At 43.0% G+C, this 26,397-nt stretch overlaps 1 protein-coding gene across 3 annotated transcripts in view; it reads left to right on the top strand.

Moving 5' to 3' along the window:
- The window catches only part of IRF1 (interferon regulatory factor 1), a 61,073-nt gene extending 35,785 nt beyond the window's left edge, over positions 1–25,288 (top strand). The window contains exons 1-10 of one of the 3 annotated variants that reach the window (XM_048488420.1): positions 6,114–6,224; positions 12,672–12,765; positions 15,155–15,254; positions 16,804–16,980; positions 18,714–18,754; positions 19,426–19,561; positions 20,082–20,216; positions 21,849–21,886; positions 23,030–23,162; positions 24,459–25,288. In XM_048488420.1, the coding sequence (XP_048344377.1) occupies positions 12,679–12,765; positions 15,155–15,254; positions 16,804–16,980; positions 18,714–18,754; positions 19,426–19,561; positions 20,082–20,216; positions 21,849–21,886; positions 23,030–23,162; positions 24,459–24,544 (933 nt within the window). In that variant the 5' untranslated portion in view covers positions 6,114–6,224; positions 12,672–12,678 and the 3' untranslated portion in view covers positions 24,545–25,288. Of the gene's footprint in view, positions 1–6,113; positions 6,225–12,671; positions 12,766–15,154; positions 15,255–16,803; positions 16,981–18,713; positions 18,755–19,425; positions 19,562–20,081; positions 20,217–21,845; positions 21,887–23,029; positions 23,163–24,458 lie in introns of those variants that run through there. The other 2 variants (XM_048488419.1, XM_048488422.1) reach the window with 2 other exon arrangements.
- Positions 25,289–26,397: the final 1,109 nt, after the last annotated feature.

Below are 26,397 nucleotides of genomic sequence, written 5' to 3'. Positions count from 1 at the left end.
TACCCACTAACTGTTTTAACTAGCACACCAATGGGAATACTGCAGTAATGGGATCCAAAAATTTTAATAACAGGTTCCAATGGTGGTGGGATTCAAACAGTGGCGCCACCGCACACACGCACCTCCAGTCCCTATTGGGCAGGGAGGTTGCTTTAGTAACCCCTTCTTGGCACTCAGAAAAAATTAGTAACCACTTCTAGACTTGTCTGATTGCATGACATGAAGCCTTTTGATGCTGCTGGTACAAGGGCCATGTCTTAAGTTCGACCAAACAGAACCATCATATTGAATGATGTCATGAAATCTTGTTAGCTTTGTGGTTGTAGGAATAGCCAAAAACACCCCCTCCCCTTCAGCTGGAATAGTAGCTACAAAACTTTCTGGAAGGTGGTGATCTGGCAGTAGCGTTTCATTCTTAGTAAAGTCAAGGACTGACTAATGCAATGTAATCTTCATTGAACTGCCCTTGAAGAATGGATGGAGCCTTGCCTCACGCAAGTCTTTGAATCATTCTCATAGATATGGGTGCTATTTGTCAACATTAGGCACTTTTGAGCCCCACTGAGTTAATCTGGAAAGAGAAGAATATACTTCACTGAATAAGGAATCAGTAAAACTTGGGCAAGATCTGCCTTTGCATGTTCAAGACTTCAAGGCATCATTCATGTGATCTGTGCCTGATTTGCTTCTTTCTCACCCAACCGAACACAGGTGCAGGCAGCATGAAGGCAATTTAGGAATGGAAAGCCTGAGCATACCCTGAGACGTCACCCAACTTGTAATGCTGTGCCTTGAATATAACTCTCATTTGTCAGAAAGGGAATGATGCATGAGAACATGGGGGGGGGGGGGGTTGGTTAGGCACAGACCTCCCATTTCTATATATTGTCAAGAAGCTGCTCCGTATAGTCCTATGTGCACATGTGAGTATATGTGGTGGTATTGGAATTCTCTGTATATAAATACTGAGCCTGCAACTTGTGTGGTTCATGGCCATAATTCTTAGCTGTATGTAGCCTTACTGTTCACTGGCTTTCATAGGAGGATCTTACAGGGCCTAGGGCAACACTGCATTCCCTTCCTTACTCTAAAGTCATAGCCAAATCTATTTTAGAACTGCACTTCCTTCCTGTGCAATCACAGATCCACTCAGTAAGAGTTTATGTTCTCAAGCTTTCTATTGACAGGTTTCAGCAGAGGTCTGTGGGGGGGGGGGAGTGTGACAAGTGTGTCCATCCATAATGACCACATCACATGAAAAAGCCACAGGAATCTGTGCGCAATCTAAAGGCTTGTTTGCTTTCCCACATATTTTTGCTACTTGGGACTGGCAAGAACATTGCTGTAGAGGTGGGTTTAATGTGTGGTCATCCCTTCCTGTATCTTTGGAGCTGCAGGTGCAGAAGGACTGGGGAATTACAGCAGTTTGTGTCTGTGAGTCTTTGCACTGGGCCATACCAAGCACAGAATATTGAGCTGAGCCCAGGCCTAGCAAACACTCCTTCACTTTTTTCATTTTTCAGCATTTAATTTGTTTTATTGGTTTACTACTGTTATACTCTGCCTTTCTCTCCAACAGAGACCCAAAGAAGTTTACATTATTCTCCATACCTCCATTTTATCCTCACGACAACCCTGAAAGGCAGGTTAGGCTGAGAGAATGTGACTGGCCCACAGTCACCAAGCAAGCTTTCATGACAAAGGGGGATTAGGACCTGGGTATCTCAGTCGCTTGTCTGAAACTCTAATTGCTGTGCTACATTGGATTCCACCCCCCACCCCTCAGTATTTTATGTCTATTTCTTTATTATATTTTAATTTGTACTTTGCACCCAATGCTCTGGTATTGTCCTTTGCAATAACAATTATTGATTGGTTTGATTTATATCTGCCATATCCTGCAGGCTCAGAATAGTTTACTGAATCATTTTCCAGTGCAAAAATGGCCCAGGAGCTTCACAATCTAAGAACAGCAATTGAATGATTTGGACAATGGCAAGGCCAATTAAATTCAAGTTAACTTCTTAGCAATGCAAACAATTACATCCTATTAATCTGTAGCACTCACAGAAGAGGAGTCTCTGCAGCTTTGCCATCCTCCCCAAAAAAGCCATGTGCCCAGAGTTTAGTAAAGCCCCACCTCTAGGAACAGGGTGAGAGATTTGCAGTGGGAGGAAGAAATCACTGAAAATCACTTCCTTTTTCACTAACAGAGTTGCTCTTTGGTAGTGGGAAACATAGCTGGATCCAAGCCAGTGGCGTATCTACCTAGGGACAAGGGGTACACCTTGTCCCCAGGTGCCACTCTTCTGGTCACGTGGGGGGTGCAAAATCAGCCCCCCACATGACCAGGAAGCTGGCAGTGGGAGGGGTGTGTGGAGCTGGGCACCCTCCACCCTGCCCATGTCAGTCACACCTGGGTGGGTTCAAGTGCACTCGAAGACAACGAGGCAGCAAGACTTGACCAGGTGCAGGAGCGGCAGCAAGGGGGCAGAGCCCCGCCCCCAGGGGGGGTGCCCAGAGACAATTTGTCTCCAGGCACCATTTACCCCGGTACGCCTCTGATCCAAGCTAAAGTCTCTCCTGAACAAATATCATACTGTACGTACCTGCTGCTATGTGAAGGACTTTGTTCTGCACAGCACAAAAAAGCTGTCTGGGGAACATCTTAAGAAGAGGAGATTTCTTCTTTTTACTCCACACACTGCAAATAAGATGTCCTGGGGAAGTCTTTAAAAATGCCACCTCTCATGTTTGTTCTGAAAAGCACAGATGTCAGAGGAGAAAAGAGGCTTCCCCCCACCTGACTGGTAAGCTCTCTGGTCAGTTTCCTCCACAGCTTGCACCCGATATTTTGTGTGCTACTGAAGGGACTCTCCCTGCCTCCATTTGCTGAAGGTTGCCCCAGGACGTTTGCTCTGCAGGCTCCAATCCTGGGCACCTTTTCAGCTCGCGGAGTACATAAGTGCATTCAGCGCATCCTACTGATTCCAGCAGTTTATAGTTTTCCTCATTTTTTTCCCCGATGAGGTGTCTGCAAAGAAATGCAGACCTGAATACAAGAATCTTAGCTGCTTCATCTACCACCCATTGAAAAGCATTAAGTAGACCTGCCCTCCACTGACCATGTTTTTCTATGCCTCTCAATGGGTGGGGCAAAACTGTGCCCACTGGAAAATCTTCCCTGCTCCGGAGGTTAAGAAAATTAAAATTGCACTTAAAGTGCCACTTGGTGCAAAGAGAATGGAAATTGAGAGTGGCGCTCAGGGAAATACATTCATACACAGCAGCCTCCTAAGTGCATAATAAACCTTAGCTTCAACCACTCCTCGAATCCCATGGACCAATAAGGCAGGTGGGAGCAACCAGATTCATACCACCAGGAGCTGGTTCTACTCCCCACAGTCAGGGCCTCCTACAAAAGAGATGGAGGCTGTACCGTGAACTGTTTGGAACATATGCACACTTTGGAATATATGAAGCTAATTCTGGTGATATTTAGCAGCAGATTGACATACAGTCTTAGAGTTTCTGTCTAAGGAACATGATTCCACTGAACATCCATATAATGCTTTCTTTTTTCTCTTTGTGGTTAGAACATGGGTTAGTGCTTACTCAGGTTGGCTCTCTTGGAGGCTTATGGCAATTTTGTAGCATTTTCTGTATAGAAAAAAATATAAGTGGTGCAGAGATGGAGGCCAAGGACCGATAGAGATATTCATGAGTAGAATTACCTCAGAGGAGGCTGTATATCTGGAATCTCAATGAGAGTTACTTTTTGGGTCCTCCCTTTCCAGTCAGGAAGACCTGCTCACAACATATATATCCATGTGAGCAGGTCTTCCTGACTGGAAAGGGGGGACCCAAATCAAGCCATTGCTGCTCCTAGTCAATGTGGAAACTTTGGCCAGGGGAAGGTAGAAGAATGAAGAGTGCCTTCATTTTTGACCCAGAAATAAGGATGCCCCTGGCTTTTCCATAAACCTATCCCAGGATACTGCTGTGAAATTTCAGCCTGATTTAAAAACAAACCTGGTGATGCAAACATGATTTCTGTGCAACTTTGCACTGGTCAGTATTTCATTGAAGCCACACTGCACCCTGAGCAAAGAGACTGCATATGTAGATTTGTGGGTGCTCACCTGAGGTGCTCACCTGAGGATGGGAAGTGCTCACCTGAGGACGGGAAGCTGTTCTGCACATGAAGCTATTCTGCTTTAAAAGAAACATCTCACCAGTATGCAGCCTCCATCAAGCATCAAGTTTATACAAGCCCCTCCCTCCCCTTCCCTTGCATGCCTCCCTCCCCCTCCCTCCACTAGGATAGGTAGGCCATGTCCAGATGCCAGACCCCCTCCCTCCCTTCCCTTGCATGCCACCCCTTCCCTCCCTTCACTAGGGTGGGTGGGCCAGGTCCAGATGTCAGGCCCCCTCCCTCCCTTCCCTTGCATGCCACCCCTTCCCTCCCTTCACTAGGGTGGGTGGGCCATGTCCAGATGCCAGGCCCCCTCCCTCCCTTCCCTTGCATGCCACCCCTTCCCTCCCTTCACTAGGGTGGGTGGGCCAGGGCCAGATGCCAATCACAGATGCAGGTGAAACGTTAGGAGGAAATGCTACTGGAATATGTCCTTAGTCGCCCTCTGCGCTCAGCAGAGGCGAATTTACTGGTAGTTCCTGGCCCCTCCATGACGCGGCCCTTTACGGCCCTGGCCCCGGCCTGGTGGAACACTCTCCCTCCAGCTGTCCGGGCCCTGCGGGATCTCGGTGAGTTCCGCAGGGCCTGTAAGACCGAATTGTTCCGCCGGGCCTTTGGAGCAACCAGCCGCTGAGTATGGCGCCTCTGTTCGATTCCATCAAGATTATCCTCCTATGGAGGAGTCCGACTGCTCCCTAGGGGAGGGTTTTAAAGGAAAGGATTCTCCGGGTGCCTTTATTATGAAATTACCGCTGTTTTAATGAAATTCAGTATGTTTTAATGTTGGAGGTTTATGGGCTGCTGTTGTTTCATTTGTATGGTTTGCCCTAACTTATTTGTATCAATTTTGTTGTACACTGCCCGGAGCCCCTCGGGGATAGGGCGGTATAAAAATCGAAATAATAAATGAATAAATATGACCATACAGCCTGGAAACCCCACAACACTCCAGTGATTCCAGTGAGTGGGGTAGGGTGAGTAGGGTACGTAGCAGAGTTGAACAGAAGATACAGATGCTCAGTTGCTTTTTATATATGAGTTTACTAACTTACACATCTACGTTATTGTACATTTGGTTACATCTTGTACCTATCTGCTGTCTTGTGCTCGTGGTCTTGGTGGTGTTGGTGTCATGTCTGCGCAAACAAAGAAACAGAGTTAATTTTATAAATTCAGATGTATGTGCTCACTAACATGCAAGCAATGGCTATCTGACTGACTAATAGCTAATCAATAGATCAAGTCATAAATAGTGACTTCAGCAACTTACAAACAGTACCCTTTTATAACTTACTTGGGACAGATACTTGCAAAATCCCAACATAAAGCCTATCAATGAGTCTTTAACATACTGTTCTAATGTAGTGAAGAAGTGGGGGCCTTCTTCTTGCCATGCTGCCACAGAAAGGCCATCTCCAACTGTTAGCAGGTTGGAACAGTTTTAAAACTGCCACTGCTTGCAACATCTCCCTCTCCACTCTCAGTCTATTATGAACGTAAAAGCATCGCCCTAATAAATATGCATCTCCTATGCATCTGATGATGTGTGCAAGGTGCCACTGGGTTCCTGTTTTATCACCGTAAAGGGCGGTGGGATGGGGGAGAGGGTTGCCCCCCCCCCACGGGTCTTTTGAGGCTCCGCGCTCTTGCGTCCTCCTGGCCTTTTGCCACCTAGTCCACACATTTTAACCGGTGCAGATTGACAAGCAGCATCCCGAGCGCTTGAGCAAAGGAGGGCGGGGGGAGGGAAGTCGGACTTCCCCCTCTGCCGCTGGTGCTACAACAGTCTGATTTCTCCGAAATGATCTTTTCCTAGCCAGCTAATGGGCGGCGAGATCTGCGGCTCAAGAGCGCTGATTGGCCGCGGCGGCAGCCCTGCTGTCTCTTGCTGGGGGAATCCCCGTGAGCTGTACGATATACACAGGAGCGCCCGGTGCGGTGCCTGCAGAAGAGGTTCCTTTCTCGCCGGGGGAGGATATCGCCGCCCCAAGACAGACCGCCCCGCGCCTCTCCGCCTTCGTACCCAGAGGTTTGTCTGTGGGGCGATTGCGGGTCCTGTCAGCCCCCTGCGGCTTGCAGCATCTCGAGGGCTAGGTCAGGGGTAAAGGATTAATTTGGGGCGCGGCGGGTGGGAAGCAGTCGGGACTCTCTTGCCGGCATTCTCATAACGGCGTGGTGGCACGATTGCCCCGGCGATCACAGAAAGGCACCAGGCTGCAGCCTGAGCAAGGCGAGCGGGAAGTTTAATAAGCAACTTTTCGTCCTGCGATCCTTGCAAAAGGATGTATAGGCGGTTCCTTTCTGTCGGGAGCCAGTCCGCAGGTTGCTAGAAGTGGGACGTTTTCTGCACGTAGAGTCGATTCTTTGCCGAGGAGCAGACCTGGGACTTTTCAAAAGCAATTAAGGGGCTTGTGGTACCTTAAGAAGTGTCCTGGGGGCAAAAGCGATCGTAATTCAGAGCATCAGGTGCATGAAGCGGCCGCCCAGTCGCGAAAGGCCAGGAGAGGAAGTTCAGTTTCTATATTGTGATGACTCTCCGTGTGAGGACAAGAGTTCAAGCAAGAGACGGCAGTAGGTGTGCCGCGGCGCAAAAACTAATAGAGAATCCGCCGGGTGGGTGGGTGTGTGGGCGCGCCGCTGGGTCTTGAATATGAGACTTCTAGCTATGCAAGGACGGTAATCTTTTGTTTGGTGTGGGGCAAAACGTTAATAGCCATGCTCAAGGTTTAAAGAGTGTTAACAAAGGGGATTTTAAAAATAAGATCACAATGAGTGATGTTTGTTTTGCTGCTGACCAGGAAGTAAAGTTTGTTAAAAGGGAGGGAGAGAGAGAAAACAGAGGAGGGAGAGAGGTGAGGAAGACACAACTGCATAGGGTTTTTTTTTAGTTTTGGTGTGGGGAAGATCAATAGAAAACCATCTGGAGAAAAAAAAGATTCTTGGAAGGAATGGAGAAAAGAGTCTGCCGAGCTTCAGAATGTGCTTGCTAAGGCAGCAACAGATAAAGAACTGAGCAAGGCAGCTTAGTGCAGCCCAATAATTGTTAGTTTGAGAGGAAGGAAGGGCAAATCATATTAAAAACATTTAAAATCATATTAAAAACATCCTATGCATGTTTATTCAGCAATGTCCCATTCAGTTGAACATAGATAGGGCAAAATGCAGGTGCCTTTCTTATGCCAATGAATTGAAGCAAGATTTTAGTTTACTTAACATTATTTTAAGTCCACCTTTCTCACCGGGACTCAACGCAAATGATAAAATTCAAGCAATTTAGCCTGCTTGTGGAACCTATTTTGCACAGGAGCCATGGAGATTAGTGTAGCTAATTTATTGTTTGACAATGAGTCATAAGGAAGCAGCCACCGCTCGGACTGGAGAAAGGCATCAAAAGGACAACACAGCGATCAACACTGTGATCCTAAACACAGTTACACCCTTCCAAGGTGTCAGTGGGTATAACTCTGCTTGGAAATCAACTTTACGTCATGTGCAAGAAGAATAATAACATAAGAAAGAGCCTGCTGGAACAGACCAGAGTCCATCTAGTCCAGCACTCTGCTACTCCCAGTGGCCCACCAGATGCCTTTGGGAGCTCACATGCAGGATGTGAAAGTAGTGGCCTTCTGTTGCTGCTGCTCTTGATCACCTGGTCTGCTAAAACATTTGCAATCTCAGGCATTTGCAATCTCAGTCTAAGGCATTTGCAATACTTGGAAGACAGTTCCAGTAATTTCCATTAAACTTTACTTCCAGGTAACTGACTTTGGATCACAGTGCTAAGTAGACTACTATCGGCCTGCATCCTACTGATTACACTGGGATTTAAATATGCTTTCTTTTATATGGATTTTTGCACATTACATTTCTCTAAGAACCCTAATTTCTGAGTGTGCATGTAATATTTGTATAAATGCAGCTTTCTGCATTACCTATTGTACAGTGCATTTCAGAATTTAAAATGCACATGAATTCTCACAGAGAGATTATGTCCTTGGAGGAGAAAGTCTTTGGTCTGTCCAATGAACCTGAGCATGTTTAAGTCCTACTGAGATCATGGGAATTTAAGCAGCTTCTGTACACTGCATACCTCAGACTGTAACCCTCTAATGGAAACCTAAATTTCACTGAAACTAATGGGACTCAGGTAGATTCCGCATAGGCCAAAAACAGCAGTGTGAAAACTGTGTAAAATGGTTTAACGGTGTAAAAGTGTTTATGACTTTTTCACCCCACTGTTTTTGGCAGAATCCGCTTCAGTTCCAGGCAGAGTACTGAGAGTTACGTTGCTAGAATAGAGTCCTTTTACAGTTAATCTATTTCATTTTCCCTGTTCCATCCCAATCCCCATTAATACTCTCAGGCAGGTAACTTACAAACCCTTCCAAGCTAGTACCCCTGTTTAGGATTCACTGTATGGTGCCCATTGTTGAGGGAGAACTCCATGACTCATTATTTTGTCTCATTATTTCACCATTCTCTCTTATTTACCATGAATTCGCCATTGGTTACTTATTTCTCCTTTATTCCCAGATATAACTTGCCAGTGATATGTCAGGATTATACTGAGGTTCATGGGGTTCTCCCCGAGTTTGTGTGCTTCTAATGGCAGCCTTTAACTTAAACAGCGAAACAAACATTCCACATGGGTTTGACTCAGTTAAACAATCACACTAACCATGGTCAAATTTGGCCATGGTTTCATTGTTCAATGTTGGATTGCGTTGTTTGTGTAGTAAAGATCAAACAATGCTGGAGAAGCTTCTCTAAAAGACAGTTTGCCCACCACTACTGATCGTCCTGCCAAATGTGCAGCTCCTGGAGTGTTCAGGACATACTGGTCAGGATATACTTCAATTCACAATGAGATCAACAGGCCTAGCCCTAGAGCAGTGATGGCGAACCTTTTCGAGGCCGAGTGCCCAGATTGCAACCCAAAACCCACTTATTTATCGCAAAGTGCCTACACGGCAATTTAACCTGAATAGTGAGCTTTTTGTTTAGGGAAAACATTTGGCTCCGAGGCATGCGTTACTCGGGAGTAAGCTTGGTGGTAGTCGGTGGCTTTGCTTTGAAGCAACTGTGCAACTCTTCCAACGAGTGAATCATGACGCTGGGAGGGTTTACTCAGAAGCACGCCCCATTGCCAGCAACTGAGCTTACTCCCAGGTAAAGGATCGCGCTTTAGTTCTTCGCATGAAAATCAGTGAGGTTTAACAGCGCTTAACAGGGTTACTGACACTGCTTCCCCAAAACTAGGTCTTAGGTTTGATGCTAATAATCGAGCCCAGCGGCCCAGGCCAGCCTAGATGTGTGTGTGTGAGTGAGGGGGGGGGGGACTCTGTGTGTGCGTGCCCACAGAGAGGGCTCTGAGTGCCACCTCTGGCACCTGTGCCATAGGTTCGCCACCACTGCCCTAGAGTCTCATCAGACTGTGTCCAAAAATGTATCCTAGAACCGTCTTCAGTGTATGGGGGTTCTATGGAAACAAGTCAATAGTCTTTGAAGATAGAATGGCTGAATTTTTTGCTATATGACAAAGGCATAAAACAATGCAGCCATGACAGGCATATCCTGTTTGCGCCTTGCCCTTGGAAATTGCAGCCATATTGTCTTGAGTATAGAGGCTCCATTGTTAGGGTTAGGGCATATGAAGTTGTTTAATTTTAAAAGTAACAGCCACTTCTTTTTGTAGCAATGTCATCTGTAAGAGTATGTGAAGAAATATATTTTTTATTTGAACAATTTTAGTGCCAATTCATTTCATGGGAAGGGGCTGGACTATAATGTTTTCCTCAACAGAACATGAACACAATTCATTTCTGGTCATTCTGTTTAGATGGTTGGTAACTGACTCTGTACCACCCCGCCCCTCAGTCATTGTTTTTTAACCTTTGGAGTATCTATCACTTACTGTGCCACCCTAAGCAGAGTTGCACTCTTCTCAGTCAATTTTAAGTGTTTGAAATGAGTTACCAACCACACCTGCCCCCTAACTGCTATTGCTAGAAAATGTGTTTTTAAGTATTTGGCTTGAGAGGAAAAAAACATGACAAGAAACATACTAATTGACAAGAGAAGAAGAAGAGTTTGGATTTATATCTCCTCTTTCTCTCCTGTAGGAGACTCAAAGGGGCTTACAATCTCCTTGCCCTTCCCCCCTCACAACAAACACCCTGTGAGGTAGGTGGGGCTGAGAGAGCTCCGAAAAGCTGTGACTAGCCCAAGGTCACCCAGCTGGCGTGTGTGGGAGTGTACAGGCTAATCTGAATTCCCCAGATAAGCCTCCACAGCTCAAGTGGCAGAGCGAGGAATCAAACCCGGTTCCTCCAGATTAGAATGCACCTGCTCTTAACACTACGCCACTGCTGCTGTTGTTATTAAACCACTATGCCACTGCTATTAAATAGGTGACAGTATGAAAAATTTTTAAATCAAGTATGCAAACACCTCAGATACAACCTTTACCAATCTACAGAGGAATATTGTTGAGGCCCGACAGAGTTGAAATGGGAGATCTGTGCATGCTCGATAACCTCATTCTGTTCTTCCCATCCATTTAGGCAAGGTGTACAACCAGTGAGGGAGAAATAAATTGGCATATGGAAGGAATGTGTAGGAGTCTTGTTCTGTCAAACTGCTTGAGTAGGGAAAGAAAAACTGTTCTTGTGCAGGCACGAACTATACCCCTACTTCTTTGAGATGCTCCTTGGGCTTTCTGACTGATACCAGCAACAGTCAAAAGAATTAAAACAAGTTTTTGGGGAAATATTTTAGAGTGTTCTATATTGTTCCAAGTATAATGCATGAGGCTGCTTGTGTGCTGGTGCGTTTACATAAGAAAACATTAAGAAAAACTTTTACCAGCCTTTGTTTACCAGTCTATGCCCCCATCATGAGGGCATATTTAATAATGTTCCGGTGGAGCAGAGTCTTTGTTCCTCTAGACAGGGTCAAATGGAAGACCTCTAACATTATATCATATATTGCCCTTTTTATAAAGGTATAAAAGAAAGGTGGTTGGGTCATTATTTATCAGCTTTGCAGTCACAGATGTAGAACTTACTGAGCTTTTGCTGGTGGATGTTTTTCCTTATGGCAGTTGTCAGGTAGCTATTTTTGCCTTATCTTTTAAACACTTTACTCATTAACCTTCATAGACATTTAGTGAAACTGTAGTTCTAGGTTCTGGTCTGAATATAACCACTCTTACCCTTTTCCTTCAGTGGGGCTCCAGTCATCCAGGTTGGTTAGGTTATGCCTCATTAATTCAGGCAGGGCTATGCAAATTTTTCCAAGGCTTGCTGGATGCAAGGGGACCTCTCCAGTCTGAATAACCCTGCTGTTCAGGACAGTAGCTATTGTATGAGCTCCTAGTTAGAAAGCAACAGCATTTAGGAAAAAGAAACTACTTACCAGCATGGAGGAAGAGGGGTCTGGCAAGAAATCTGGAGGGTCTTTCCAGAATCTAAGAAAGAAAAGGGAAAATAAAGAAAAATCCTTTCACCCAGAAGTTGCTGGGTTCAGGTGTGATTCAAAAAAGGGCACATCAGAGCTCACCAGGAGGGGACAATCAGGAATTGCCCAGGCCCCAAAACCTCCCATGGATTTCCCTCAGGAATATGAGAGTAAGTTGGCTGACTCTCCATGGACAGAAAACAGCCCGCAGCTAGAGTGGCTGGTAAGAACATCATCCAGGGCAGTTCAGGGCCATTGGGGATGGGAGCGACAGAGGACCCAGCCCATTAAGTTTCCCCTCCATTATGCCCAGCAGGGGTGTGGGAGAGGGCAGCACCCAGCAATGTGGCTCTACCCTTCTGCTGCCATTTTGGGGTTCTGCGCAGCCACAGACACCAGAAAGCACAGCAGGCACAGCCGCCCTTCCGACCCTTTTCACAGCTGCTAGCCACAAGTGTAATGCAGCCCCATGGATTTTACCTTTGATGGCTGCAACATTATTAGTGAACCTGACCCCCCCCCTCCCCACTGAAGGAGAACGACACTTTGAACTTACCATGAAATGTCTTCTCTTCTGTGGGGCGAAGTTATCCAGAACCCACAACAAATGTTAAAATGGATTATAATAAGTCACTAGGAACACCAAGGCTTTGGGATATCTGAAGAGATCCAGCCCCCTTGCGTCTAGCAAGCCTTGCAAAAATTTGCATAGCCCTTACTGAACTAAGGAGGCATAATCTAACCAGCCTAGATGACTTTGCCCCACTGATGAGAAGAAACGTTACAGTAAGTCCAAAGTGTCATTTTGTATTTCATATTTGCACAGTTTATCTGCATTTTATGCTTTTGTTTTTGCTTTTATGCTTGTTGTGACCATGTGGTTACAATAGTAAACTTATATTGTGAAGACACACTGCCTATTACAGAAAACTCCTAACAAACATAGGGCATGTGGCTCTATCATATTCTCATAACACAGAATATTTCTATTTACAAACTCAAATTATTCTCTTTTCAGAGCCAAAATGCCACAACCAAGAATGCGCATGAGGCCATGGCTGGAGATGCAGATTAATTCAAATAAGATTCCAGGACTTGTGTGGATCAACAAGGTAGGAATTCTTCTCCATGTTTCCTTTAAAAACACAATCCTCATTTTATATGAGCTATTTCTCATTAAATTCTTAGGAATAATTTTATGAACCATAGAGCTATTTTCCACAGATAACTGGTTATGCATTCTGTCCTGATCCAAAAACCCAAAATGTGTTCCCTTTCACTGCTGAGGACAAATCCTCCATCAGATATCTCACACTGCTGTTTCCAGGGTTTCTGTGCTAACTTCTCTCTCAGTCTGCTGACAGTTCTTAACTGCCATTCTCAGAATTCTGTGTAAATTCTCTTTCAATCACAGAAGTTGTATGACCAGGACAATTCTTTTAAATGCAGCTCTCCAGCACAGAGATCATTATTTTAAAAAAAATGAAATACATTATCTGCATTATGAGAGATCTCCAGTTTGTTGTCGTGAAAATAGTCAGAATCCAGTGATTTACCCTGTTTCCCCGAATATAAGACATCCCCTGAAAATAAGACGTAGTTAGATAAAAAATATAGCTATATGTATAAAATAATGATCAAAGCAGCACATGCAGCAATAGCTTTAGGCTGGAAAGAAAAGAAAAAATGGACAATCCAGAAATGGTTGGAATATATCTGGGAACAAGTGACACTGGACATTTTCGATATAATAACAAAAAATAAACTGTGGCAAGATAAACAGAGTGAAATTCTGAAGATATGGACAATGTATGTGAACTGGGTGAAAGAAGCTGGAGTCAATGAGGAGATATGGGAGAAGAGATTACAAAGAATGAACTTACTGCTGTTTGTTTGATAAAACTATGAAGAAAATACAGGGGGGAGGGGGGAAAGGGGGAAATGTATTATTTGAAAACGAATGAAGAAAAGTATTAATATAAAATGGAATATTCAAATGATACAATAAAAATTATTTTTAAAAAAGAGAATAAGATGTAGTAGAGGTTTTGCTGAGGTGCGAAATATAAGGCATCCCCCGAAAGTAAGACGTAGCAAAGTTTTTGTTTGGAAGCATGCCCGACGAACAGAACACAGACAAATAAGACATCCCCTGAAAATAAGACATAGCGCATCTTTGGGAGCAAAAATTAATATAAGACACTGTCTTATTTTCTGGGAAACACGGTATAATGAATATTGTAGACTTCATTTTCTTCTGGGAATTCTGAACCCTGGAAAAATAAATTTGACCAGTGTTCCAGACATGCAGGCAACCATCCGAACTGTTCAATGTGATAGAGATTACAAGGATGAGAAAAATTTACCATGTCAAGCCTAATTTATTTTGATATTGTTCGTTGAGAGCAATAAATTGTCATCCTAAACAGACCTATATCCTTCTATGTTACTTTTAGTCACATGGGCTTAGAAGAAATATAACTTTGTTTAGGATTGTACCTAATTATCTAAAACGATCGAGTACAACTTATTCAATAAATAAACAAATTCTGACTTTTTGTTTACTTTTTTCTTTGGATGTTGTAAAATGAACATATGTTGAGATGTATTAAATCAGAAAGAATTAAAGACTGGTTCCAAATCAATTCAAGAGAATCAATAAATACTGATTCTAGCCAACAAAATGTGTGTGGGGTGGTGGTGATGGTGGTACGAAAAAAGGGATTGATCCCAACCTATTCATGTTCATATAGGTTCTCAACCTGTGGGTCCCGACCCCTTTGGGGGTGAACGACCCTTTCACAGGGGTCGCCTAAGACCATTGGAAAACACATATTTCCGATGGTCTTAGGAACTGAGACACAAATAATTTGTGCAACTGTATTAAAGGGTCGCGGCATTAGGAAGGTTGAGAACCACTCAATATTATAGAGGTTAGAACAGATCTAGTAAATATTACTCTACTAACCTCTATATGAACATCTCTCTGACTTAGGCAGATTCTGCAGTGGTGTGAAAACGATGTGAAAACAGTGTAAGAGAGTTTAAAATGGTGTAAAAGTTGTTTACACCATTTTCACACCGTTTTTACATCTCTGTTTTTGGCCCATGTGGAATCCGCCTAAATGGAAACCATGAAGATGTTTTGATCACCCGGAGAGCCCTCTGCATGTACAGATGAATGTGCACGGGTAGAGTAGAAGTAGGAAAAAAAGATCACTATAAATACATTTCTTCCCCCAACAAGTATATGTAAGTTTAGTCTATTAATGGTGATGGTGCGGAGGACAAAGGGCTACTGAGTCTCCTGTTAATTTGTGCTACTGTGCTCTACTTTACTTTGCTCATGCCCTAGTGGAAGAACAATTGCACAGTAGAAAACTGTATAGGTAAAACAGAGAAATATTTGTAGATTTCAAGACTTAATTCAAAGTATCTTTGGTTCCTTGGGTTGTTTTTTGTATTAGCTACATGATGTGCAATGATATTATTGAATTGCAGGAAGAACAGTTATTCCAGATTCCATGGAAACATGCAGCTAAGCATGGCTGGGAGCTTGAAAAAGACGCATGCCTTTTCAGAAACTGGGCCATTCATACTGGTATGTTCTGGTTTCAGTAACAACTTTGGGTGCAATTTTTCTATGGCTGTTTTTTCTCAGTCTGTCCTGTTGCATGTCCCAACAGCTTGCTTGAATGACAGAGCCATGAACTAACACAAGATTGCATCTCCTTTTCTGCAAAGAGAGAAATAAAATATCAGCTGCCAGTCATATAATCAGAACCAGCTGAGAGAGAGTGACTTGCCCAAAGCCACTCTGATTATCTGTTATATTTTTTCATCCCATCCTTTCTCCAAGGAGCTCAGGTTTGTATACCTGATTCCTTGCTGACCAAATAGCTGTGAGATAAATTAGGCTTACAGAGGGTGCCTGCCCCAAGACTGAGCAGAAATCTGAACCCAAATCTTCCTAGTTCTAGTCCAACACTCCAGCTATAACAAACTAAATTCAGGGCGTGACCCAATAGAAACTTGGAAGGGAGTTGGACATAATCTCAATGTGTTTTTCTCATTCGTATAGCACATTTTAAGTTACAAACTCCCCCAAATTAGAAATCCCCCAAAACATCCCATAAGTAGCTATGTTTCCTGTATCCAGGCACTTTGGAAACTGTACCATGCTGGGTCTCTTCAATACATCTATACTACTAATATAAATCTGCTTCTTCCTCAATTAGCTGTTGTTTATTCTAGTTAACTATACTTTTATCTATCTGTGCCTCATGAAAAAAAGTGTGCAGCTTCTGAAAACAAAGATAAAACCTCTGTAATACCTTTTATTAGAACCAATCAAATTAACACAGAACCCTGTGCGCCATTTTGAACTCCCAAAAACTCTTCATCAGATGGGATACTAGAGGGTTTTAAAAAAAAAATAGCGATGAGAAGCACCTCTGATTTCTCTCATCATCTACCTAGTCCTTGTAGTTGCTTACGCAGAGAATCGCCCCTGAATTCATGCCAAGTCTTTCTTTGCCCCTAGCTCCTTCCTTCATTCTCCCTCCCATTTTGCAATTTTCCTGATAAAGAAATGTGGAAAATGGTTTCCTCTTAATAATATTTGAAGAGGTAAGCCCTTACTCATGAAAGCTCATTTGAGAATAAATGTTGGTCTTCAAGATGCTACTGCACTTCTGTTTTATTTTCTACTTTGGACTGACATGGCTACCTCTCTTAAACTATTAGAAGTGTGCTAGTGGTGGGGTTGTGGTCATCTTCCTCAGCCCTTGCTCATATGAGACCCAACAGAAAATTCCTTTGTTTCTGGTCCAGTGAATTTCACTTGTGTTGTGAAGGCCTTGACAAACCTCCTGTGTGCAGACACAATTGGCCAGACCCCATACATAGCCTTACATGGGTCAGAATCATCAGCTGATTATGAACTAAAGCAAGCACACACACCACTGTGTCTGCCTGTGAGAATACCTAATGCCTAGAATGAGGAAGCATTAAGTGCATGAGCATACTAGTTGTCTTTTTTGAGCCCCTGGCTGAAACTGTTCATGTTTGAATTTTGGGTAGTGAATGAGCATACTATGTGTAACCCTGAAATAATTTGTTTAACCTGTATGTACTCTTTTGTTTTACAGGAAGGTATAAAAAGGGTGAAATACAGCCTGATCCTAAAACATGGAAGGCAAATTTTCGCTGTGCTATGAATTCATTACCTGACATTGAAGAGGTGAAAGACAAAAGCATCAGCAAAGGTTCTAGTGCAGTCCGGGTCTACAGGATGTTGCCACTTTCAGCAAAATCACAGAAGAAAGGTACAAAAAGGATTCATTCTCTGGTTAATGGTGTAGAGATTAAAGACACAGATTTTAAAGTGCTGTTACAGTTTCTCCTGAAAAGCCCTGTTTCTGCTATGTTCTTATTGTTTAGCAGAGCCGTACCAGGGGTAAATGGTGCCCGGAGACAAATTGTCTCCAGGAAACCCCCCAGGCTCTGCCCCCTGATGCCCCCAGACTCCACCCCCACTGCCCTCGACCCCACCCATGGGCATGGTCTAGGGTGCCCATCTCCCCCCCCCCCAGACTCCCCCTGCCGGCTGGGCTCACAACCAGCAGCCTGCAGTCTCTTCTGACCTCCCCTCCGGACAAGCCAGAAGAGACTGCAGTCCCGGCCTCGGAGACGTGCTTTTATAAGCACTGAGGCTGGGGGGTGGGGCTTGGGGAACAGGAAGGGGTGGAACTTCTTATTCCCCAAGCCCCACCCCTGGCCTCAGTGCTTATAAAAGCAGGTCTCCGAGGCCGGGACCGTAGTCTCTTCTGGCCTGCCCGGAGGGGAGGTCAGAAGAGACTGCAAACTACCGGCTGGGAGTCCAGCCGCCAGGAGGGGGTAAGGAAGGGAGGGGGGAGTCCAGGGTGGGGTTGAGGGTGCTTAGAGGCAGCAGGAAGCCCTGCTGCCTCGTCATTTTTGCATGCCTGGGACGGGGTCGAGGCACGCGAAAACGGTGAGGCAGCAGGACTTCCTGGTCATGTGGGGGCCGATTTTGCGCCCCCCCACGTGACCAGAAGAGTGGCGCCCAGGGACAAGATACGCCACTGTTAAGGTGACTACCCACCGTCAAAAGGTCATGCAGTGGCCATTGTAAGTAGCTCTCAATGGAAGCTACTTATGTGTAGTAAACCATCAATTTATGCAAAATATAACCTTTTAGCATACCACCCCAAACTACTTTATTACTTGGTGGCCCATCAAAACATGGACTGACTTTTCAATATAAATAATTTGCCTTACATGGATGGCCTCAAGAAAGAACAATGTATCATTGTCCATCCATGGTGGTTTATTTTGGTAGCCTACTTTTATAATCTGCTAATTTCTACTGAAATTAGTAGAAAAGCTTTTCAAGAAAGTGTGAAGGAAAAGAGGGTTTTGCCTTCTTTCCAGTAACATACCGAGAAACCGGGTCCTTAATCCAGATACTCTCAAACAGCTGAGTTTGAAAAAGTTTATTAAAAGGAAAGAAGACAAAAGAAAAAATACGAACAGCTTTCCTTCAGCTCTAGACAGTTCCAAATATAAAAAAGGCAATAGAGCTGAAGGCATGACTTGAGTCTTGGAATGTCAGGGTTTTTATGACATCTCCTCCCCTAGTCCAGGATGAGGCAGATGACCCCCATTTGATCATTCTTGGTCATTAAGATCTATCTGTCAGGGTTAGGATATGGTCTTGAAAAATCCTAATTTCCATTTATGTAAACACAAACACAGTTTACAACTTTAACGAGGGCCAAAAGGTTGTGTTGTTTACGACCTAAGACCAACTGGTTGCCATCCAAGATAAATGATCTTTCTAAGTGAACTTAAAGGAATGAATGTACTTTCTTCACAGAAAGGGATATGAGTATTGTAAGGTACTAAGGGGAAAACTATACCAATGTAAGATTGGTCATGTCCAAATCATTCTTTGCTATATCCATAGTCTGTAATCAATCTTTCCGTTGGCCATCTACTTTTATTTACATTACTTCTATGCTTTGTTTTTATTGAACAGAAAAGAAGCCAAAGTCCTCAAAAATCAAGAATGGAAGAAAGGTGTGTATTTACACTCTTGCTGGTCAAGGAGCTAAAATTTTCACGGAGCCACAGACACCAGCAGCCTTCCACACACTTATTAGGATTTTCAAATGGTTTAGTATTTTAGTGGCTTCTCTTGCTCTTCTGCTATTGTCCAATTCTTTTGTTTATAGTCTTGTAGTACCCCAAGGCATGCTGAAATCCACAAATCTTTTATGGCTGCAGGACTAGACATCTATGATGTAGGCAGAAAGGACATTTCAGAAACTCTCAGAAGTATTCTTGCTATTTCTAAAATTGTGGCAGACCTGTGGTAAAATAATAGTGCTAGTTTTGAAAGGCAAGGTGACAAACTGTAGGGAAAAACTTCCAAAACATTTCTGCCTGAACGTATCCATGCATGAATATTATTGTCTAGGACTGCAAGCTAAGCTTCCACAACATAGAATAGATAATTAATTAAACTGAAAATAGCCCCTGTTTATCATACTGGAAGCATCCATAGTTTGTTTATACCAAAGCTTTCTGAGGTAAAAGTCCATCCCTAAAAACTGAAACCAGTTAAAATGCAGTGGAAAATGCACACATGTTTAAAAAATTGATTACTCATATTAAGCAAAGCTTTGAGTTGTGCTATCTATATATGATGCAAGTAAACATTTTGATACAAGGCTCTTTGTTCTTTGCAGTCTGTGGAAGATATCAAGATAGAGGAGACAGTTGAAGCAACAAACAACATTCTGCTACCAGATGACCACAGAGGTTATTCTCGTCCCAGTTATCTAACAGAGGAAAGGGAGGCAGAGAGCACCTCCATCATACCAGGTGAGAACCCATGCTAGCTAGCCAGACGCGTAGCGGCAGTGAGGACATCCGGGGCAGCTTGTCCCAGGTGCCACCATTGCGTCACATGTTGGGGCAGGAGGGGGCCCGCGGGCAGCTCATGCCCCGGGCACAGTTCCCCCTCCCTTCATCACTGTAGCTAGCTATTCCAGTGGCCTTTTAGATTTTTGATTTTCAGGGAATCCTCTTCCTATCAATAGCACGTTATACATTCTAGGCTGAACATTCAGTTTATGTGATGTCTGAGCAGACTTTTAGGTCTTTCTGTCACTCTGGAAGAATAAAGAAGGAACCTAGGATCACAGCCAGCATTCTCTTAGGGCTGTATGTCGGAAAGGAAGATCCGTAGTAGCTGTTTTTGAGAGAACTTGGCTATTGTTGATTTTCTAGTAGAAAAACCATCATCCACCTTTGGGAGATCCCTGGGAGATCCTTATGAAATACAGTTTCAAAAATCATATCTGTTTGGATGAAACTGATCCTGACTTCTCCTTCCCTGTAGATTCTCATGAACTCTCCAAATGTGACTTAAGCAATACTCTGACTGATTGGAGATCTCCAATGGATATGCTCCTGCCTGACAGCACGAACGACATGTACCCATTTCAAGTATCGCCTAACGCATCCTGCTCTGATGGTTGGTATTTCATTCTTTGTACTCTTTGGGTGACTGATAGGTCATAACTAGGACTACAGGACAACAGGGCTCAGATAAATTATTCAGCCCAGAATCTCCTAGGAAAATACAAACTTGATTTGAATGTCCTGCTGGATCTTATATTTATTTGCTCAATGTTGTTGAATGAAATTTCAGCCCAAGTAACTCTGCACAAGATTGCAGTTTAATGCTTAACAACTACTCCATGCTGTAAATATCACTCGATGTGCAAGAGTTGTGAAGCCTTGTAGTTTTTCATTTGCTTATCATTACCTACCTATGAGGGGGTTCACCATCTAACTAAGGAAACAGATCTTCATTTAGCCAGCCATAGAGTCAGGATAACAAGTAGAGGGAACTATTTTTTTCCTTTTTAAAAAGTATTGTCAGGGCTGAGAAAATAAAAGGGTGTACCAAAGCATTTTAATTTCTGCATTAAGAAAAACAGCATCATTCAAATTTAACAAATGTACTTTATTTTGCATAATTTATTTTGCAGTTTGTTTTATCTATGTAATTTAAGTTGTGGGAATGGGCAAAGAGATACTGAGGCTATGTCTCTGGTCACTGGGAATGATTGTAAACCACTCCTCTGGATGCCAGTAAGCATTGCCTGTGTACTGTAAGACATTCCTTTAAAGCCACACAGTCTAGGTAGGAGCTTGGGGTTGTTCTGGTCCACTTGTAAGTGCAGCATTTTCACAAAGAAAATCCCATATAACATAGCAGAATCATTTTTTGCCCCTTGTGAACATAGAGCTTTTTATCTTTGCTTAATTACTGTTTTCTTGGGTCAGGTGTGCACAGTATGGGCAAAGATACAATAGAGATGATAGCATATTGGAAAGGCATTGTGTCGGTATTTACTGTTACCATGTATTTGACCAAATAAGCAAGGAAATTGTTCTAATAACTTCACAGCAAAATCCAGTTTATCCAACTCATATCTTTATGCTACTCATAAATATTGATCTCTTTGTAAATGTATGAGATGAAGCTGTTTAATTGCGTTTAGCTATCCTTATATCTTTTGAGGTATGATGGAGGCAGAGGCCTGGAGCCATGGTCTTAGCTTGGTTAAAAATGTCCATAGAACTGGTGTCTGTTATCCAAAGTAGGGAAACCTGGTCTTAATACTAAATGACGTTGAGCCTGGTTGAGCCATAGGCCCCTTCCGCACATGCAGAATAATGCACTTTCAGTCCACTTTCACAATTGCTTGCAAGTGGATTTTGCTATTCCACACAGCAAAATCCAGCTGCAAAGTGCATTGAAAGTGGATTGAAAGTGCATTATTCTGCATATGTGGAAGGGGGCATAGTGAAGCAATCCCATTGAATTCAATGTAATGCTGATATTAAAATCTTTGGGACTTGAAAGTGCTCCATTTTGTGCTTTAAGGGGTATTTTATACTATAATATCATAACTACTATTCCAGTAGCTGTGCTAGTAATCCTGTTTTGCATTATTTCTGCCTTCCGATCAGAAATTGTAAATGCTCAGCTTTTGTATTCTTGCTTATGGGTAGATGAATGATGCATAAAGTCAGCAAGAATTCTGAACTAACGGCGTTCTGCCTTCCCCCTTTCTTCCATGTAACATCACAGCAGCAGATGAAGATGATACACCATCATCCATCTATTTCTCGGTAAGACTAGTTTCTAGTCAGAAGAACTTACAGCCTGATCAGAGTAGGCAGCACTTATTGGCATCTTCTCTTGGGTTGAAAAGCAATTTGGGGGCATTTTTGACTCATGGTGAGCCCCTTGTAGGGTGCTGCATCCCAAAGGCTATGCCACTAGCCGGCTCCCACCAGACCTTGTTGCTAAAGCACAGAAAACCCCATAATTCAGCAGCAGTGTACATGGCCTGCACATAATGAGGTTCCAGATTCAATTATTGGCTTGTCCAGTTAACTGATGTGAAGCAGAAGCATGGGGAAAGACCCATCCTTTAGGTCCGGTAGAGTTGCCACCAGTCAGAGTAGCTAATGCTGAGACAGACTTAGGATAACCCTTGTTCGCAGGCTGATATGCAGGCCCCGAGAAACCGAAAAAATGTGTCACCCCAGTTTGAGTTAACTGATCTGAAAACTATGAAATGTGATCAAATTTTGGGTCTGAGGCCTCATTGGAGAGTTCAGCAGCACCAGGCAGGTTTCTGATTGCTGCTTCCTCAGGCCAGAGAGCAGCACTGGAAACAGGGGCCTTCCTGGGATGAATGAGAGACCATAGTGGCTAGGGATCTGAGATGGCTAGAGTGGCACTGCTTCAGATGTCTTCTATGGAGAATTAACGGGGGATACAAATCCCTAACAAGCAGTCACATTAACTGTCATAATAATTATCACAGGGAGGGACGCAGGAAGTCTTAGGTTCAGTCCCTGGCATCTCCATCTAAAAGGATCAGTCATCATATCTTCCTGAGACTGTGGAGAGCTGCTGCCAATCAGTGTGTAGATAGTACAGACCTCGATAGACCCAAAGGTCTCACTCAGTGTAAGGCAGTTTCATGTGCATTTATTATTATACAATTTAAGCTTTAACTTTGAGCAGGCATGGGTAGTCTATAGAATTACATTGTCAATGTCTGTACTGTCTACACTGATTGGCAGCAGTGTTGCATTTAATTACCCTCTCTGTAGTGCCTAGCTCATAAGTTTATATCTGCCTACACCAGCAAACATTTGTTTAATTGCAAATTTGCCTTGCCTGTTTTGTATCTCGTGCCTTTGAAAGATGGATGAGAGAGCAGCTGCAGTTGAACATCTTTTCTCCTCTGTTTCTGACAGCAATTTAACGTCACCGACTGGCAGCAAACCTTCGTGGGTGGGAAAGGCTATTTCAGCAATGAGAGCGGCACACAAAATAGCTACTTGGACATTATCTTAGAGCAGGATGCAGCCATTGATACAACAAGCGCAGGTATGAAAGTCTCTGTATTCAGATTATAGCCAAACTTAGGAAAAAAATCTATGCAATTCATGGATGCCCTTTATTTGATTACATTTCTTGCCTGTGTTATCATAAAGGATTAGAACAGGTTGCAGCTTTATCCCATTTTGTCCTTCAAACAACTTAAGCAGCTCTTACTTTCAGTGGCAACCCCTTGTTTATTATACAGAAAGATGATTATCAACTTTTATTTTTATTCTGGTATTCAGCCAAAATTTGTCTTTCGGTGGCATCAGAAAATGATGGGCTGGAACCAAAAGTTCCACTCTTCCAGTGGTGAACGCTTTCTTCCAGGACAAGGAGGAATGCTCCCCTTTTGCTGGAGGAAGGATCTTCACACCGCAGATAGTCCTTACCATAGAAAAAAGCTCTGCCAGTAGCAGAACAGAATGTTTGGATGCATCCCAATACAAATAGTAATTACTGCTCAATAAAAATGTACCTCGGGAAGGAGATCATCAACTTTGCCAGATTCAGGCTCAATAGAAAAATGCTTGAGTGCTACATCCCTTTTCTCTAATAACCATCAAAGGCAGCTAGAATGAGGATGGCTCTGGGCAAGAATTGGATCTAGGAATGATGGAGGGATACCTCCAGCCCTCTCTGTGGTAGTCCCAGTGATGGCAATCAGAATCTGGATGAGCGCACATGATATGTCAATGTATTCAGGTGGTACTTGCATTAAAAACACACCAAGGTCATCTACAGATTCTGCAGGGGGTGGTTTGTTTGTTTTTTTTACCAAGAAATGTCTTTCATTTGGTTTTTTAAATCACCAGACTTCTGCCAGAAGACTTTTGGAGAACATACACAGACTATTGGGTTGGATCCAGGCATAGGAACAGCAAAAATCATTGCAGCTTTTTTTCCACCTCCCTATTTCCCCTGCAGCTTTTGATTTAGCCAAAATGCTGGTGATAGGAATTGAAGGATGCATGTAAACAAGAAGCCATATGAGCCAGGCCACTGCAGTAAGGAGAGGATCCTGGGGTAAATAACCCTCACCTTGCTTATCATACACAGTGGAATCTTCACTGGTGGAAGAGAAGGATGAGGCAGTTTTCAATTGATGCCCAGTCATACCCCAGATAAATAGCTATGTACGTCTTTTATAGTTTCACTGGCGGACAGTTTGTTACTGATAGATATTGGTAAGGTTATTGTTGTTGTTTAAATCTTGAGACATATTCCAAAAAACAGGGGGGAGGCGTTCTAGGTTAATGATACTGTTGTTAAAATGTATACATTTACTTCTTGTTTCTGCAGAATCTATTCAAACTGATGTGAGAACCAATCTGGACTCATTTTGGGAGGCACTGCCGTTAACTGTTTTGCACCCCATATCTTGCTAATGTAAATTCCCTTTTATTTTATTTTGTTTTGTTCACTGTGAAGCCTGCATTCAGAATTTCTCTGGATGTCTGCAACTGAGAAGCTCCTAGTCAACAAAATATTGAGTTTCAAAACAAAACCTATTTGGTAGAATTTTGTGCTCTTCAGCTGCTTGACTACATCATGAGTGAATTCAGTCATCTTTGCTCCTTTCTCTCCACTCAAATAATTCACATGATCATTGCCGTGAACAAAGAGAAAGGGAATTTTGAGCCTGCAACATACGGACATACGTTTTCATCATAACCATAATGTACAGTTGACATTATTATGTGTGTGCAAAAGCAGTTCAGCCCTATGTTTTTGCATTCAACCATATATTTCCATAAGGATCTTTCCTGCTTTTGATTTCCATAGCACATCTTAGCAACAGTTCAATTCCCCATTTTTGTACATAGTTTAAGATGTGAAAATCAGATATCAATTTTGCATTCTAGTCAGTTACTCTTAGGACAGGTTTCTGGTTTCATTGTAAATGACATTCCCCACACAATTGTCATATCAATATTTCAGGTTGATAATGGGTTTGGAATTCCCTCTGCTGAATGATGCAACTGCCAATTTATATCACATGACTAACAACAGCCATCTTCCCGGATTGTTCTACAAGTTCATAACATTTCTTGCAGTACATGTTCATTTATACCTTGTCTCACCAAAAGATAGAAGCTCAGTTGTGACCCAGTACCTCTCTTCTTCCTGTGGAATACTCTGCTTGTAGGTCTGGTCCAGAAGAGGCACACCCACAGTGGAGCATTCCACAGGAAGAAAGGGGTATTTGGTCACAATTGAGCTTCTATCTTTTGGTGAGACAAGGTATAGCTGCAAATAGTTACTGACCTGACCTAGTTAACAACACTGAAATGTAAGATGAGGGAAAGTGTTGGCTTCGGCATACCATCACCCTTGTACATATGTTTTTGTATATAAAAGTTGTGTGTATTTTAATAAAGATTTTATATATTTTGTTTCATATTTCATTTGATGTTGTGATGATCAAAACAAAGGGGGAAACATTCTGAGCCCTTGTGCCCAACAAATCGAATGTGGCCAACTAGCCATGAATGATGGCTCAGGGGGATCTTAATAAAACTGATTTTGCTGATTTGGGAGGGTTGTTGCTGGGTCAGGTGTGTGAATATACCAAGGATCTGGATGGGGGTGGAGTAATATAATGCATATCTGGTTAGCTGCTTTTAGCCAGGAAGAAAAAGGAGTTGCAATTTTTCTGTAGACTTGGTTCTGATATTGTCTAAAAATACTTGGAAGGTTCAGTAAACTGAAGGGTGATGGAGTATTGGTAATACTCCAATATCGTGTAGATGAAATTTCTGTAGCATCTATTCTGTCTAAGATCTTCTAAGCAACATGAAAAACATTAAAGTGATGGTGCAAACATTGCAGTCTTCCTCCAACCCAAGGAGCCTGTCTTCAGTTTAAGAGGTTCTTTTTTCCAGTAGAAGAGCCACTTAAGTTGGAGCTTCAAATTCTCTTTCAACTGGAGAAACCTTTTCTACTGAAAGATAGGATACGTACCAACGTGTCTGCTTCTGTCTTGTGCAAAATCTAACGCACATGTAGTTGTGAGCAATAATATCTGCATAATCTTAAAATGGTCTAAAGTTGGAATTTCTAACCATACTGCAGCATGGATAAAATACATTCAATCCTCAATATCACACAAACATGAACACACTACTGGGTCATCATATTCAAATGTGTATCACAATGCAGATGAGCATCTACATTCGGTCTGCATTCATGGTATGTGATCCAGGAAGAGAATCTGCCTGAGGAGCTGCATGTTCCTTGT

Source organism: Sphaerodactylus townsendi, linkage group LG03 (assembly GCF_021028975.2).
Source record: "Sphaerodactylus townsendi isolate TG3544 linkage group LG03, MPM_Stown_v2.3, whole genome shotgun sequence".
NCBI classification, from domain to species: domain Eukaryota; kingdom Metazoa; phylum Chordata; class Lepidosauria; order Squamata; family Sphaerodactylidae; genus Sphaerodactylus; species Sphaerodactylus townsendi.
This window is presented reverse-complemented; position numbering and strand designations above follow the sequence as displayed.